The sequence below is a fragment of the Theobroma cacao genome, chromosome 3 (assembly GCF_053813885.1).
Source record: "Theobroma cacao isolate CCN51 chromosome 3, ASM5381388v1, whole genome shotgun sequence".
Taxonomy (NCBI): domain Eukaryota; kingdom Viridiplantae; phylum Streptophyta; class Magnoliopsida; order Malvales; family Malvaceae; genus Theobroma; species Theobroma cacao.
The window spans coordinates 35,255,121-35,272,655 of record NC_142641.1 but is presented as its reverse complement, the minus strand read 5'-3'; the positions used below and the strand labels follow the sequence as shown (position 1 = coordinate 35,272,655).

The following is a 17,535-nucleotide window of genomic DNA, read 5'->3' as shown; positions in this document are numbered from 1 at the left end:
GCCTTGCTCACTCCCCTTATACAAAAAAAAAATATATACTCCTTTTACAAAATATTCCTTCAACAATTTCAACTCAAAATCTCATAAAAAAATCAAAATCTCCAACAAACATGCTTAACAATCGTCCCAATCCCAGACACAATAAAATTGTGAACCACCATAAAACCCATCAAACATACTTTAGTTGTTCCTTCTCCCTGAGCCCATCATCTTAACCAATCCGATCCAACTCATTAACATAGGCATCTTCATCGCAGCACATGTTTCGAAGCAAGTTATCACCATAATGCATCTAGTTACTACATTCATCATGCTGCCTGCAATCACCATAGAAGAGCAAAATCGTTGTTCATCGCCCTTAAGAACTCCAAAATCCACCATCTAAAAAAATAAAATAAAATAAGAAAGAGCTTGATGTCATCTCTACTCTTTGGATGGCAAGATAGACAGTATTTGACCAAAGAGAGAAATCAAGATTTAATTTTGAAATTTTTGTTTAGATGGCGAGATAGAGAAAACTGAAGTCATTTTAATTTTTCTAAAATTGTTTAAAGGGTATTGTTGTCAAGTCATGTCAAAAATTGACTAAAAATAGTTAAAATTATAAAAAATGATATTTTTGAATTGAGCTTATGAGGAAGGTTATTTTTCATAATTTATTTTTAAAACTTTCTATAGTGTGTAAGTGGAAATGCCGATATTGCAATCAGAATTAATGAGGAAACCATGGTCAGAGATCTGCAGTCCCTTTATTAAGTCTATCCTTATCTTGTTTTTCCTCCATCGCCACCAATATTAATTGGAAACCTTCATTAGGTTATAGGAAAACTCCCCTACCCCCACCTCTCTGAAATAACTGCCTATAAAACATTTCCCCTCCATCTTGTACCCATTGGTTTTGGTTCTTAATGTATCTCATTATTGACTAGTGTATATACGAAAGAAATGAAACCTCTTTTTGGGTTGACAAATAGCTAAGAAACGCCTAAATAAACAAACAAAAGTGACCCATATTGACAAAAGAAAGCTCAGTCGGTGCTGGAGCAAAACAAAAAACACTGATAACCTTTCACATGCTGTAGACACCTATTCCCAAAAAATAAATAAATAAAATGAAATAAGATAATTTAAAAAGAAAATCACAAGGTGCGTAACTTCCCTCTCCAGTCAACTCATTTCAGACCTATGGCCACCCTATGGCTTTCTAATTATCACCATCTGCAACAGGCATTTAATGCCCCTTGAGACAATCGGATATGGGGGAGAGAGGTCACCTCCGGTTGCCACCCCCAAGTCTCTTTTTACTAGGAGTCTTGTGAAATCATGCTCAGAAGAGCATGATTTCACTCTTGGGATTGTCCAAAAATTTAGACAATCCGACTTTATAAACTATTAAAACTTATAAAGGCAAGATTGCTAAACGAGAGGGGATTCAAAAAAAAAAAACCAACCAAAAGAGAAGCACAAAAAAAAAACCTTAGCAGCAACTGGTTTCACAAAAACCCAAGCCTTCAAACTAGAAAAGCCAATAACCAAAAAATCCTAAGTTCTATTGGCCACATACACTACAACAACAAGAAGAAAAAAATAAAAAAAAATCAAAACCAAGAGATCCAAACAAAAAAAAAGGAAAATCTTCAAAACTAAGAAGGAACTGGGGGGAACGGGTTTGTTTTTCTTTCTTCTTTTTTAGGATAGTCACGGGGTCTGGGACTACCGATCGATGACTGCAAGAGAAAAAAGGGAGGGTCGACTGGTGGTTGGAAGAAAGAGAGAACGGAGAGTCAACCGGTGGTTGGAAGTTTGAGGGAGAAAGGGGAAATCTAAAAAAGAAAGAGAGATAGAGAGAAGGAAAAATGGCCGACTAAGGAAGAGAGAGAGATAGAGAGAGATAAAAGAGAGTTGTCGGAGAAAAAGAGAGGAGGAAGGGAAGAATCAGGTTGACAGAAGGGGAGCTAAAGTAGAGCTAAAGAGAGAAGGTTAAAAGGCAAAATGAGAGAAGAAAAAAAAAGGAGCTTATATATATAGGTATAAAGAGGGCAAAATGACAACGTTTGGGTTAATTGATAGCTGAAAGGTTAGTGCGTGTAAAATGATGCCGTTTTGGGAGTGCTCTGAAGTGGCAACATAAGCACCAAAACAGTGCATTTTGGGCAAGTATCTGTGGGCCTTGGAAGTAGATCTGCTGAAGCGAGCTTGGTCGTCTTGGGCCACCTTTTGCCCAAGGAAGGTAAACCCATTTTCTTTGTAGGCTTGGTCCAATTTTGTTGCAATATACTTGGTCCAAATATTTGATGGAAAAATATACTAGTTATGATATGTGATTAATTAAAATAAAAAGGTAAAAAATAATATGTATAAAAATTATCAATTGTTAAGGTAAAAATATAAAGAAAAAAGAAAAGCAAAAGATCATGAATGAAGAGATAGATAAATATTTAATAATAAAGTGATAGGATTAATTATATAGAATATAAGTATATAGGCCAAGATGAATGCCTAACTAAAAATAGTAATAAATAATAATAGATCAAGGGTAAAGATACAAATATATAGAAAAAAATAATAAACATTTAGCAGTAAAAATATAAAACTAAGTAAATAAAATAATATTTAGTTATGAAAATTAATCTAGCTAAAAATATATATACAAAAACGTAAAGCATACGTGTGTCTTGCCATAAGAGAAATAGATTAAACAAAGAGGTAAAACTAATATTAAAATAGATAATTACATGAAAGTGAGTCAAATAAAAAGGGTAGATTAAGGGTAAAGGATAAGTTAGGTATGTAAATAGAAACGAAACATTTAATTATACAAGTTTATAGTCATATAGGTATATTTATATAAATAAATAAGTAAAAGGATGGGACATAGCATGAAATTATTAAATACAAAAATATGTGGAGAGAATATCAAACCACACCAATGATGGGATGTCCATTCGGAACGTGATAAGTCATAATTCCCAATGCATTTCCCTAGGTAAAGGATTTTGACTAAGATTCTACCAGTACAATGAGAGGGCTTTATTTATAAATCTTGATATTTCTAATCCCAAATAAATAAAAATATATATATCAACCTAGTTACTAATCAAACAAAATATAAAAACAAAAGAAGAAATGAAATAATGAAATAATAAATATAATTATAATAATAAGTGCAAGAGAATAAGTAGTATATATATATTTATAGTTTCAAAAGGTAGTATTGCGAAGAATAAAGAATTTGATGACAATAAATAAATAAATAATAAAAATGATAAAACTTCCAATGACAGTGAATTAATAATAATGAATATAACTAAAGTATGAAAAGCAAATGCTTATCTATAAAAAATGGATTTATTAGAGAAGATAAAATAATAGAATAGTTAATCAAAAAGAAACATAGGATAGGTTATAAAAAAATTTAAGAAGGAAGTTAAGTCATAAAAATATATAATAATAACAATAATTCTGAAGTAAAACATTTGATAGCATTTAGGTAAAAAGAGGATTTATATCATAAGAAGAGATAAACACTTAAACATAAAGAATGTATAATAAAATAAGGTATAGTTAGGTAAAAATAATAAATTCAAAATACAATTTCATGCAAAAGTGAATAACTATCAAGGAAATAACAAAGGAGTTACGATAAATTTAAAGATTGAATTATTGAAATTTATGGGTACATCACACCTCATTGATGCATTGTTAAATGTCATGGCATGTAGACATGTTTTATACAAGTATAAGCCCCGATGATGGGACTTTTCAAGGGAGCTTGCGAATGCGAGTTTCTTCAAAAAATTCCTTAAGTAAAAAAATACCCTAAGTCCCACCAATATGATGGGAGGACTGAGAGAATATCTTTAACAAAAGGTCTTCGCTTGTAATAGGTTTGCATTCATAAGGAATATTACTTTTACTTGCAAATGACCACCCCGACGATGAGATCTACTTGTTAAACTTAGGAGGCGAGTTTTCGGGGTATTTCCTTAGACGAGAGAATACCCTTGAATCCCACCAATATGATAGACATATTCAGAAAGTACACTCAATAAAAGGTTTTCATTTGACATTATCTCGATTTTATGCCATGCATTTCACCATTGCATCACGTGCACATCACATCCGTAAAATCAAATGAAATATTTTAATAGAATTAAAAATAAACTAAATAAATAATAATTAAGAAAAGAGTTCTTTTTTTAAATGGGTCCCATGCATGAGGTGTTTCTGACAATAGATCTCTTTATAATTTTAATTATTTTTATCCAAGAGAATTAAAATTTAAACAAAATTACCTTTAATGAAATCGACCCATTTATTTGGCTCCGCGCCTCAAACCGAAACCTATTAACAAGCAAGTATGTTTATATCTGTACCTCAAGTCGACTTATATTCTTTGAGCTTTCCTTGCCAGACTACTCATCCTAGAGTATTCCTTACCAGAAGAAAAACGTTTAAGCATTTTGAGCATTTAAGAGTAGTTTTTAATACACGAAGAAAACCTATGAGCGTTTTGAGCATTTTTAAATATTTTGGAATGATTTTTGATATATGAAGAAAAACTTTTGAACATTTTAAGCATTCTTTGTCAAGTAGGCTTATTCATTAATTATATTGTTAAATGAAATATGGTGTATCGTTTGAAGTTGTTGATCTTGTTAAATGAAATACAATAATTTTGATGATTTTTTAGAATTACGTGACTAGTTTTTAGGCATTGCGTGATTGACTTTGGGCATTGCGTAACTAACTTTGGGATTTGCGTAACTAGTTTTTGATTAGGCATTGCGTGACTTAGGCATTACTTAAAAATCGATCACGCAATGCCTAAAACTAATCACGTAATACCTAAAAACCAATCACGCAGTAATTAAGTCATGTAATACCTAAAAATTAGTCTCGCAATACTTAAAAAATAGTCTAATCAATTTCAATTCCTTAACTTTGGGGTTCTATGAATAAAACAATAAACTCAAGAACCTAAAACATATACTTTTTTTTCCTAAGCCATGAAATTGTGCATTTCATAAAAGATAGGTTACAAAACTTCATAACCCTCCAAAGCAAGACAAAATAAATCCTTATCAGGAAGGCTTGCTCACTTCCCTTATGCAAAAACAAATTATACTCCCTTTACAAAATATTCCTTGAACAATTTCAATTCAAAATCTCATAAAAAAAAAATCAAAATCTCTAGCAAACATGCTTAACAATCATCTCAATCTCAGACACAACAAAATCGTGAACCACCATAAAACTCATCAAACATACTTTAACTATTTCTTCTCCCTGAGCCCATCATCTTAACCAATCTAATTCAACTCATCAACACAGGCATCTCCATTGCAGCACACGTTTCGAAGCAAGTCATCACTAGAAAGCATCCAATTACCAAATTCATCATGCTGCCTGCAATCACTATAGAAGAGCAAAATCGTTGTTCATCGTACTTGAAAACCCTAAGATCCACCATCTAAAAAAATAAAAACAACATAAGAAAGAGCTTGATGTCATCTTTGGATGACGAGATAGACAGTATTTGACCAAAGAGAGAAAGCGAGATTTAATTTTAAAATTTTTATCTAGATGGCGGGATAGAGAAAACTGAAATCATTTTAACTTATCTGAAATTGTTTAAAGGGTATTGTTGTCAACTCATGTCCAAAATTGGCTAAAAATAGTTAAAATTATAAAAAATGATATTTTGAATTTAGCTTATAAGGAAGGTTATTTCTCACATTTTTCTCTTAAGAAAACATAAGAATAAAATTAATGGGTTATGATAATATATGATTAAATAATACTGTTCGTGGAATGAGCGACATAGGGGTGCTAATTCTTCCCTGTACGTAATCGTACCCTCAAACCCAACTTTAAATAAAATATATAGACTAGTTTGTTTTTTTTTAGACGGACCTAAAATCAATTTAGAACTCCGTTGAGTAGAACAAATTTAATAAGTGGCTAATCGCACTTAGCTAAAAAAAAAAAATTGGTGGTGACTCCCTAAATTATCTTCGTCTAGCAATTGAATTCTCGGACCCGCACGTTTCTACACATAGTATGGAAAGGAATCTTGGTATTGAAATTAGTGATCTCATATGAAGAGTTTGCCATTGTCTATTCTGATTGACTGTGTCTTTAAATTGTTTATGAAGTTGTAAACAAACAACCTTGAATCAATCCGCTAAAGTATAAAGTCCAAACCAGCTTGGATGCAAGTAGCCCATCAGCAACTTTCTTTTAGCTTGTGAACTGGTATGTTTGTTGATATTTTGTATCTTGATTCTTGCATTTTTGGACCTGCAACTAATCAATGTCAAAAATAGTTCAAAAGCACAAAAAAATTTCCTTTTCTTTTTCTCTAATTGAAAAGTTCAAATTCCAACTTTTAAACGATGTTTGAAACAAGGAGAGTAAGAAAATGAAGAAAAAGGTACAATTCGTATATTACAAATATTGTATATGCACAATTTTTATTTTTATTTTTTGTTTATCCAAAGACACTTTTTTATTTCTGAAAATTAAAATTAATTAACATAAAATTAATAATTAAAATATACCCTAATTTTGTTATCACTATGTCTCTAACCTTCTCTATTTTATATATAAATATATATATATATATATATATATATATATATATATATATATATATATATGGTCCAATAGGATACGTGTGAAGTAATTTTGTAAAATCTTTGAAAAAGCCTTTGAAGAATTTTTTTTTTCTTGCAGCAGAAAATTTCATTCATAAAATTATAAATTTTTCACTCAAACATGGCAGGAACTCTTGTGTACGTATATAGAAATTAACTTGTCAAAGCATTGAAGAATGACCTAATTTTGAATTTGAATCATTTGAAGTTTAAATTGATAGCTTTTTAAAATCAAATTGGATTGGATGATCAAACAAATTATTTAGGTCGAGTAGAATTTTATCAATTTTAATTAATTTATTTGAGGTCACTTTTTTTGTTTTATTATTTATCTTTAATTTTTATTTTTAATGACATAAAATAATTTTTAAAAAATCACTCATATAAAAAGATAAAAAAAAAACTACTTTAAAAATTATTCACTAACTTAAAATAATCTTGTATGAGATATTACTAATTTTCTAACTAAAAAAATAATTGATAATTTTGCATTGACAAGTATTAAATTTTTATTTTTATTATATTGATTATTATTAGTGATTTATGATAAATTATAGTTACGATTTACAAGGTCTATTATAGGCGAAATAAAGTAATATGTTTAAAAATAGATATCCAATTAGCTTAATTATTAAGTTTTTTTAGTTGATAGATTGTTTTTTGGTTTTAAACTTATTTTTTAAATCTATTTGAACTATTTATTTTACTGTACGGTAACAATGAAAGTGTTAGAACTCAAGAATTGGAAAATCAAGAAATTCAATTCAAAGCGTCTAACAATGTCACTTTTTTTTAAGATTTTATTTGCTCTTCCTTGTTGTGTGCAAAAGAGTTACTTGCGTATAAACCTCAAAGATACAATAAAACCTAGTAATTGACAATGTTTTGTATTGACAAAATCAATCCACTGAGTATTTATTGAAGTATGACAAGATTATCAAACTTTTATAAAATTTTTTATAGCAAAATGATATAAAAGGAAACTTGGAGAATATGAAAGTATGAGAGATTATTATTCTGTTGTTTTCTATTTTTTTTTTTTTTTACATTCTATTGTTCCAAAAGAGAGTCTTTTTATTGTCATAGGTGCCTATTCCTAAAAAACACAACTATATTTACTTCAAATAGTCACTATTATTGGTTTTTTTCAACAGTCATGACTCTTCTTTTATTTTCAATTCCCAATAGACGTAACTTTTATTTGAAAATATCCAACAATCCCCCATCATTTTCAAATTAATCTAAATTTTCGTGAATCTTGGAAATCGATTATATAAATGAAGGTGTTTTCTTTTTGAACCTTTACTTAGTGAAAACATGTTAAAATTAACCGAAATTGCATGGTTGACTATGCTTTGAATCAGCTATTCCATTTGGTTAACTAAACACATCTTGTACAATGATTTCAACATCAATGAATGCACAGTATCCGACGATGCTTTTATAACCATGCGTCTACATCTTTTTTTCATGAGTGTTGTTAGAGCCAAGCTCTTGAGCTCTTAGAAACGATCACACTTCACACTCACATAGATAGATCCTATCAAAAATGCCCCCGTAACTACAACATTCTAATAAATTTATGTTATAGGTCTATTAAAAGTATATAACTCATCTTTTCCTTACCATTACGGAAATCTAGCACGTTACTTGGAATGGAATATAATATATCATATTATAGTGCTAGCAGCTACATACAAATAGTGTAATTTGTCTCATTGAATTGAAAACTTGACGTTATACTAAGCGTTGAATCGATTTCCACTATAAGTAACTTTCAATTTATGAGCTTAAACCCCATCCCTTTTGAGGTCTTATTGACAAGATCTCTAGCAATACTTTTGTTAAAAATCCACCAAGTTTTCATTAAACCTCACAAAAGTTATAGTGATCACTCCATCAAAAATTGTCGAACATAGCTATGTACTAATCCAATGTGTCTAGATTTTCCATTACACTTGGTTATAAGCATTTGCTAGAGTTGCTTCATTATCACAATGGATAGAAATTGGAGAAACTAGCTTAGGTCATAAAGGCACACCATAAAGTAAATTTCTTAACTATTCGACTTCCTTGATGGCAACAACCAATGCAATAAATTCAATTATCATGATAAAATTCATTTTACACGTTTGTTTCTTAAACCCCCAAGAAATGACACCCCCACTAAGCATAAAAATCCATCCGCTTGTGGAAGTATAATCTTCTAAACTTGTAATCCAACTAGCATCCGAATATCCTTCTAGTATTAATGGATATCCATTATAGCAAAGTCCATAATTGATTGTTTTCTTTAAGTACCTTAGTATTCTATTTATGGCTTGTCAATGTAAAATACATGGATTACTTGTGTACTTGCTTAACTTTTCAATAGAAAATGTTATATCTGGCCTTGTACATGTTATTGCATACATTAGGCAACCAATTACTCTTACATGTTATAATTGATCAACAGCCCTACCAACATTAGGTAGTAATTCAATTTGAGGATTCATGGGTGTAGCTAGTGGTATATAAATTCTAAGATCAAACGTTTTAAGCAATTTTTCAATGTAGTGCCATTATGATAAAGTTATACTATTTTCATCTCGAAATATTTTAATTCTTAAGATGACATCTACTACACCCATATCTTTCATTGTAAAGTTAAAACAACTTCTTTATCATCTCGACTTGTTCCAAATCCGTGCCAAAAGCCAACAAGCACTACACATATAAGCAAATTGTAATATCTTTGTCATTTTGGAATTTACTATATATGCACTTGTCGGATTCATGTATATTGTAGTCATTGGCTTAAAATGACTTCATCAAATTTTTGATATCATTGTTTTGATGCTTGTTTAAGCACGTATAACAATTTGACAAGTTTACAAACTTTACACTCTTGTCCTAAAACAGTAAATCCTTTGATTTTTTTTTTTTAAATCCCAAGAGCATAATTTCTTGCTTTAGAATCAATTCAAAGAATGATCACAAAGCTACTATTGTAGTAGGCCAGCAAATTAATGTCCTATGAACATATGACTCTTTACATTTTTTTGTCATTTTTTCATTTTGGAGTGATCACCTTCAACAAGATCACTTATCTCAAATGTTACATCAGATCATTCCAATAGTGATCACATATTTCACGAAACTGGAAGTTCGTTAATTCTGCTTACGTGCCTTATCATTCGAGTGTTTGATGACAAATAGCATCATGCCAACTTGATTATAAATTAATATGTATTTAATAATTCAAAAAAATGCAACTTAAAAAAGGAGTCTATTAAATCTATTGATTGCAATAAGGACCCTTTAGAAGGAACTTTCGCAGGCTAGAGTTCTTTATTATCTCTAACTCCTGCGATTTTATGATAATTGTTATTCATAAAAGGGCCATGCCTATCGTAGTCGAAATAGGCCGAAAGGAAAGGGTTTTTTCTATGTACGATATGGCTGTTTACTATGCAATAGTAATATCATATATTGGCTCCTTGTTATTTTGGTGCTTTTCGATTTATTTCCTGTTGTCTGCAATGTACTCTAGTTTGTTGGTTGCTTCATAACAGGTTCTCAACGCCAAATTCATTTCAAATTTTAAAGTCATTTAAAAATTTAAAAAAAAAAAAAAACTGAGAAGTACCTTATCGAACCAACCGTTAAATTTAAAATTGGTATAGTTTTACAATTTAGAAATCCAATATTTCAATTCGGTTTAAAATTTTCTAAACACGAACTAAACCAAACTGAATTTATGACTAGCAAAAACTATCCGAAGTTCTTTTAGGCAATTTAAAACAGTTAGCTGAAAGTGTTAAAAAGGTTCCTTTTTTTGTAAATTAAAGGTTTTAAAAAGTCAGTCAAATCACTTCAAATTGATAAATTCTTGTTCATTAATTACTTGCTTTCAAAAGACCATGACATTACTCTTTTCGCGAAATTAAAAGTTCTAAAAGTCAGTAAGAGAATTGCCTGCAGAGAAGCCTGTACCTCTAATATCCCAGGATTTTGCATCACAATGCCAAGACCACGACGGATAAGTCCATTATAGCCCATCCTGTTAATGGTCCCATCTGCATTTATCCAAGGCAATATAGGCACCAACGGTGCACCTAAATAAGGCTTATATTTCATACTCCTTATCCCCTTCTGATGAACCAACTTTACCTGCCACAAGCATAGACTTGGCCAGTCGTATGATTTTAAATTTATGATCCGGCATCAGTTAGGATACGCCTTAACAAACCATCATTCTTGCTCAAGTTTACATGTTTTTCTAATCAATTTACAAAACTGAATGATCCTGATAATTTTGTGTTGGCAGAAAAATTGCTAGTAACAATTAAGAAAGAAAAAGGCCTTTCCAAACGGTGGTGAAAATAGTAAGAAGTGAACTACTTAATTTATCAAATCATGGACAACTACAAATCCGGTCTATAATGAATTCTTGGCATAGAGGGTCTATATGTTAAGCCAACTCTAGTTTGCTCAACCATTCATCTTTTTAGGATGACAAATATTTATTCTCTACCAATGTAATTATATTATGCATATCATATACAATATTATGCATTAATTTAAGTATTTAAAATAATTTATGCAAATCAAATTAATTAAGAAAAGAAAGTTTATTTGATAATTTACTGAAAACTCATTTTGTTATTTTCTTTGTCAACTTCAATCCGGTCCAATTTAACAAAAATAGAAACCAATTTCTTTAGTGTTCCACCTGTAGCAATCATTGTTGAAACAAAATAAAACATTAAGATTGTTAGAACATGGAACTAGAAAATCAAGAAATTGGCTTCAAGACATATAACAATATCATTTTCCTCAAAGTTTTATTCGCCCTTACTTGCACTGTTCAAAAGAGTTATCGACGAATAAAAATCGAAAATACAATAAAACTCAGTGATTGATGGCGTTTTGCACTGACGAAATCAATCCACTAAGCACTCACCGGAGTATGACAAGATTATCAAACCTCTTTAAGATTTTTTTGCAACAAAATGATATAGAAGGAAACTTGAAGAATATGAAAGGAGAAATTATTATTTTGTTGTACTTTTTTTTTATGTTCCATCGCTCCAAAGTAAAGTCTTTTTATAGGCATGGGTGCTTGTTCACTACAGACACAATTATGTCTATTTCAAACAGTTAGTGTTGTTGGTTTTTCCAATAATCGTGACTCTTATTATTTTTTCAATTTCCAACAATGACTTTTATTTGAAAATATCCAACAGAAAGTAAAGGAAAAATATATTATATATCAGACACGATTACACACGAAACACGTTAAGGGTAAACACAAAACCTGTTTAACCCGTATCTTCTCATATCGTGTTAACATATCATGTCCAAAATTATCAGATCTAATCTTAATAATAAAAATTCAAAAAGCCTTACATCCTGGGCAATTGGTGTGCCCAGAATAGTCTCAACTCTCAAGCCCGGATGGAATACCAGACTAGACTCATGTCTGTCAAATTTGCTAACCTGGAGCCGGCGAGGAGAGAGATAATTCACCATTATAATTATGGATGTTTTGAAAAAGTCAGCATCATTTGCTTGACCATTAAGTGTTTGTACTATTATATGCATTTAAAATCCTTACAAGCCTTACTTTCAGGATCTCACAGATAATTCTTCCTGTATTTTATGCATTTCAAAACCAAGGCAGGCGTTGATGTGCATCAAAGTGATCCGACTTTCTTATTGTTTGTTTTTGTTATTATAACATGTTCAGAAACAGCCAAGTTACTGTATGGTTCTAGTGGGACCTTCCACATGAAACTAAAAAATGTCAAATCATTGTTTTTTATTTTTCTTTTTTTTTTTATAAATGGTCTTTATTTAGTGTTCATTACACAGTTTACGGTAATCAATGTCTTTGATCATAAACAATCAGCTGTTATGTCAGGTGCTGCTTTAAACCTGATTAATCAGGAGTGCTAGCGTAACTGTTTTTGAATGTATAGTTTGATTGTGAACCTTGTTTAACATTTTAACCAAATGAAATCACTTGTATATATATTTTCAAAGGCAAAACTTTGATGGCCTGGAAGGGATCTCCTAGATTTCTTGCTCTGACATGTAGGTATATATATCTTCTTGACAACTAACATTTAGAAATAATTATGTTTCCTGAATTCATTTTTAAAGTCAAAGTTTACAGATCATGTGACATGTAGTAGAATACAATCCGGTATTTTCACTTTTTTTATTATGTTTAAGGCTTGATACTGGAAGTCCATGCGGAAATACAGGAGCATCTTTTTTTTCTTTGTAAACTAGAAAAATAATCATCTTCGTTAATTCTTATAAATGCTAATCTGCTATGTTTTTAACTTTTGTTCATGTGAGATGTAGAACCGAAGAGATCATGAGTCCAGCAATAATGTTGAAACAGTACAATGCAACTGTTCTGCTCAATCCAGTCCTCTTCTTGCCTCTTCTGTTCTCCATTCTGTATTTGATTAAGCTTTTAAGGAGTAGCAAGCTCAAGCTTCCACCATCTCCACCAAAGCTGCCAATAATTGGCAACATCCACCAAGTAGGGAAGCTGCCCCACCGATCTTTCCGAACCCTCTCTGAAAAATATGGCCCTCTAATGCTTTTACACATGGGACAGACTCCAACTCTTGTGGTTTCATCTGCTGAAATAGCCAGAGAGATCATGATGGCACATGATGCTTTCACAGAAAGGCCTCGAATAAGGGTTGCCGATACTCTCTTCTGTGGATGTACTGACATAGCATTTTGTCCTTATGGTGACTACTGGAGGCAAGCAAAGAAAATTTGTGTTCTGGAACTTTTAACCCAAAGAAGGGTTCGGATGTTTCAGCTTGTGAGGGAACAGGAAGTTTCAAGAATGGTTGAGAATATACGTCAGTCGTGTCATAGTGGATCTTCAATTGGTCTTTGTGAGATGTTTGAAACCATTGCAAATAACATAATCAGCAGATCTGTTCTTGGTCGAGTATATGAAAGAGAAGATGGAAATAAGAGTTTTGGAGAATTATCAAGGAGGGCAATGGACCTTTTAGGATCCTTTTGCTTTAGAGATTTCTTTCCCTCTTTGGGATGGATGGATGTTCTTACTGGCTTGACTGCAAAATTGGAACGAATTTCCAGTGAGTTGCATACTTTTCTTGATCAAGTGATAGAGGAACACCTGGTTCTGATGAACGATGATGATAAATCAGACAACAAAGACTTTGTTGATATCCTCCTTCATCTTCAGCAGGATGGCATGCTTGACATTGGTCTTACTCAAGAAAACCTCAAGGCAATCGTACTGGTACTGCTCTCTTCCTCACCCTCTTTCTCTCTCACATACACACACAAATGTCCATGGTCATAAAGGGGCAAACACTTAGGAACTAAAACATTATCATGTTGATGACAGGACATGTTTATGGGAGGAACTGATAATATAGCAGCGACAATGGTATGGGCAATGGCAGAGCTTGTGAAAAACCCCAGTATTATGAAGAAAGCCCAAGAAGAGGTAAGAAGAGTGGTGGGAAGAAATTCAAGTGTTACTGAGACTGATATCAACGAAACGGACTACTTAAAATGTGTTGTCAAAGAGACCCTGCGACTACATGCTCCTGTTATGGTCAGTCGACAAAATCCCACGGGTACTAAATTGCAAGGTTATGATATTCCTCCCAAAACAATAGTGCTGGTCAACACATGGGCAATTCAAAGGGATCCTGAGTTGTGGGACAAGCCTGAAGAATTTATCCCGGAGAGGTTCTTAAACAGTTCAGTTGATTTCAAGGGCCAATACAGTCAGTTCACTCCGTTTGGTGCTGGCAGAAGAGGTTGTCCCGGAATTTCATTTGCAGTTGCAGGAGCTGAGTATGTCTTGGCGAACCTTTTGCACTGGTTTGATTGGAAGTTGCCTGATTCCCAAAGCTGTGAGGATTTAGACATGGACGATTATTATGCTCTTGTCATTCGCAAGAAAGTACCCCTCCATCTAGTACCAATGCTGCGTTCTTTTTCATAGACCTGCAATTCATTGTTCGCTGATCATCTTACGGATAGAGATAGTGATTCGGTTTTCATAATGCTGCAGCTCATGAAAAGCTTGTATAAAACCAACTAAAGGTAAATAATGTCTTTTTCTCTTTAATACTATGAGCTTTCTTTTCTGAAGACAATCTACACTTGATATATGCCCTTCTATTCAAAAATTCGGAGTATGGGCAATGCTGTTTCACTCTTTCATTTCAAATTAGTCTGTGAGGATATATGTCTTTAATTATCAAATCAAACATGTAGGCTGCATGGTGAAGCCAAAAGAGAAAAAAGAATCAATCTCAGTGATTAATTCCCATGTCTTTCCTCATCATGTTCTAGAATTGAGATCATGTAGCTGTTGTAAAGAACAGAACAGCCTTGTGTTACTCTGTTTCTCCCTCTCTCATATCTTGCACTATAGCATCTTCAGCTGATATTTTGGTTACTTTAGCAAACAATGAAACACTGTTGTTTATTCTGCTCATCAAGTGCTACATGGTAGAGGTGTAGTGGTGAGGGAATGATCTTCTGACGGTTTAATTAATGATAAAATAATTTTGAATTAATGCAAAAAAATTAGACTTTCTGTTCATTCTTCTGAAGGAAAAAGATTGAGGACAAGTTGTCACCTAAAGATCTTGATCTGACTGACCCTGTGAGTTCTAACTATGATTCTTGCAGTTGAGGATTACTCCAGAATATTTTTCCAGTCTAAGTAGACAATTTAAATGTTTATGTAATAGAAATGAATGGTTGTGACAAGAGATGCCACATATTCACACAAGGAGACTGGCATCGTGCCTCATTGATCTATATGTATAATTTACCCTGAACACGATATCATTACACTCCTGTAATTTTACAGGAAAGAAAATTCCCTCCAGAAAAAGGCATGAGAAAAATTAAAACCAAGTTTTACAGGAAAGAAAATCATACAAATCTTGAAAGAGCCTGTATAACATTATCCATGGTGGGTCTGTGATGAGGATCCTGCTCAACACAAGCCTTGGCCAAGAATGCCAAACACATGGCATCAACCAATGGATTCTTCCCCTCCAGAACGGGATCCATGAATTCCTTCAACTTTTCCAAGTACCCTAAAGAACATTCATGCCCTGCGTCTTCAAAAGAAATTACGGGATTCTTCAAAAATAATCCATCTGCAGCAGCCTCCTTAGCGGATAACAATTCAAGCAAAACAACTCCAAATGCAAACACATCCAACTTGAGGGAAGCCAGACCGTAAGTAAGGTATTCAGGTGCCAGGTACCCCTTTCTACCCAAAATTACAGATTCATTCCAGCTAATTTCTCCATTTTCTTCACTGGAATTCACTGGTTTTGCCAATGTAAATCCAGTAATTTTTGCCCTCCAATCCGTGGTTATAAGCACGTTTCTACTGTGTATGTTATGATGGATAAAAGATGGCTTTGTGCAGTAATGTATGTAATGGAGGCCCACTGCAAGATCAAAAGCAATCTGAGTTCTTTTTGCCCATGTAAGCTGCCTCGCAACATTTGCATTAGACAAGCAGTCCCTCAAGCTACCATATTCTGCAAACTCGAACACGAGATAAGGATTAGTGCCATAGCAGCATCCTTCAAGCTTCACTATGTTCAAATGACTAATCTTTGTCAATATGTAAATGACATGGCGAGCCGCTTCCTCAGTGTTCATCTGTTCAATTGCCACATAGGAACCACCAAATTGCCCCTTATACAGAGCTTTACCAGTCATAGATCCCTCATTAAAATCCTCTGTTGCGTTCCTAAGCTCCTCCAACGTAAAATTTGTTAGTGACAGCTTTAACTTGGACATTCTATCAAGAAAATCAGGTGAGACATTTGATGACACTGAACTTCTAGCAGATAAAAGCTGAAAACTCGTAGGATGACTCCTTTTCCTAATGCTTCTAAAAGCAAAGATAGCTGCAATCAGCAGAATAATCACTACTACAAGACCAAGTCCAAGAAATATATATGAAATCAAATGCTTTGATTTCTTAGTTGGTTGGATTTTCACAAAGGGAGTCGCTACTCTAGGACTAGAGGGTAAATCTTCAGGAACATCCCATTTCACTACTGGAACATCCTTTGTGGGAATAAATAGTGTTGTTTGAGGGAAAATGGTTGAAAATGGTCCCAACTTATTGGCATCCCAGATCGTTTCTTCAGGTACTCCAAATTTGCGAGCAATTAAATCTGTATTGTCATTCTTTATCACAGGATATGTTACAAGATATTTAAACCCATTTCTTCTTTGATTTGCGTTGGTACAAGCACATCGAATGGGTACCTTGATCATAAAGTCATCAGGATCATTACATTTAACGTCAGGATTATCCTCTTTGAGACTTTGCGCTTTCAACAGCCCTTGGAAAACTCCACAAGCAACTGAAGCAAAAGAATCTGTGCTTGAAAAATGGTACATGAAAATAGCTTTAGAGAACGTAAGAGCGCAGGAGCATTGAACAGGTATGATGATCTCTCTTCCTAGCTTTAGATTGCTAGAATCAGCGTCAGTCATGTGGTTGATTTCAAGGAGATGAGACATGCTTAAATTGAAGAGAGGTGCGATAGATGACATTGACTGAAAATCCTTTTGAGCCCTGTATACTACGTAAGTATGGCATGGAAAATCTTTTGGAGTGCAAAGGTATTTGGAATTTTGAACTGATTCTGCAGTGCAAATGGAATCGTCATAAGATTGCTGCGAAGAGATGAGCTTGATCAGAAAAAGGAGTACGCAAAAACTGATCAATTTGTGAAGAGAAACCATGATAGCAGATTGGAATGTGAATCAAACTCAAAAAATATACTTACTACGCCTACTGGCAAGTGCTTTGCTTGAAAGAGTTTGA

At 32.8% G+C, this 17,535-nt stretch overlaps 2 protein-coding genes across 2 annotated transcripts; one reads left to right on the top strand and one right to left on the bottom strand.

Annotated features, from left to right (window-relative positions):
- The first annotated feature begins 12,879 nt into the window (after positions 1-12,879).
- On the top strand, positions 12,880-15,081 carry LOC18604980 (cytochrome P450 71A1-like). The gene is made up of 2 exons (XM_007037712.3): positions 12,880-13,944; positions 14,053-15,081. The coding sequence occupies exons 1-2, from the start codon at positions 12,982-12,984 to the stop codon at positions 14,659-14,661; spliced, it is 1,572 nt and encodes a 523-aa protein (XP_007037774.3). The 5' UTR covers positions 12,880-12,981; the 3' UTR covers positions 14,662-15,081.
- A 524-nt stretch (positions 15,082-15,605) lies between these two features.
- On the bottom strand, positions 15,606-17,453 carry LOC18604979 (protein LYK5-like). The gene has a single exon (XM_018117082.2). It carries the CDS (start codon positions 17,451-17,453, stop codon positions 15,606-15,608), a length of 1,848 nt encoding a protein of 615 aa, XP_017972571.2.
- Positions 17,454-17,535: the final 82 nt, after the last annotated feature.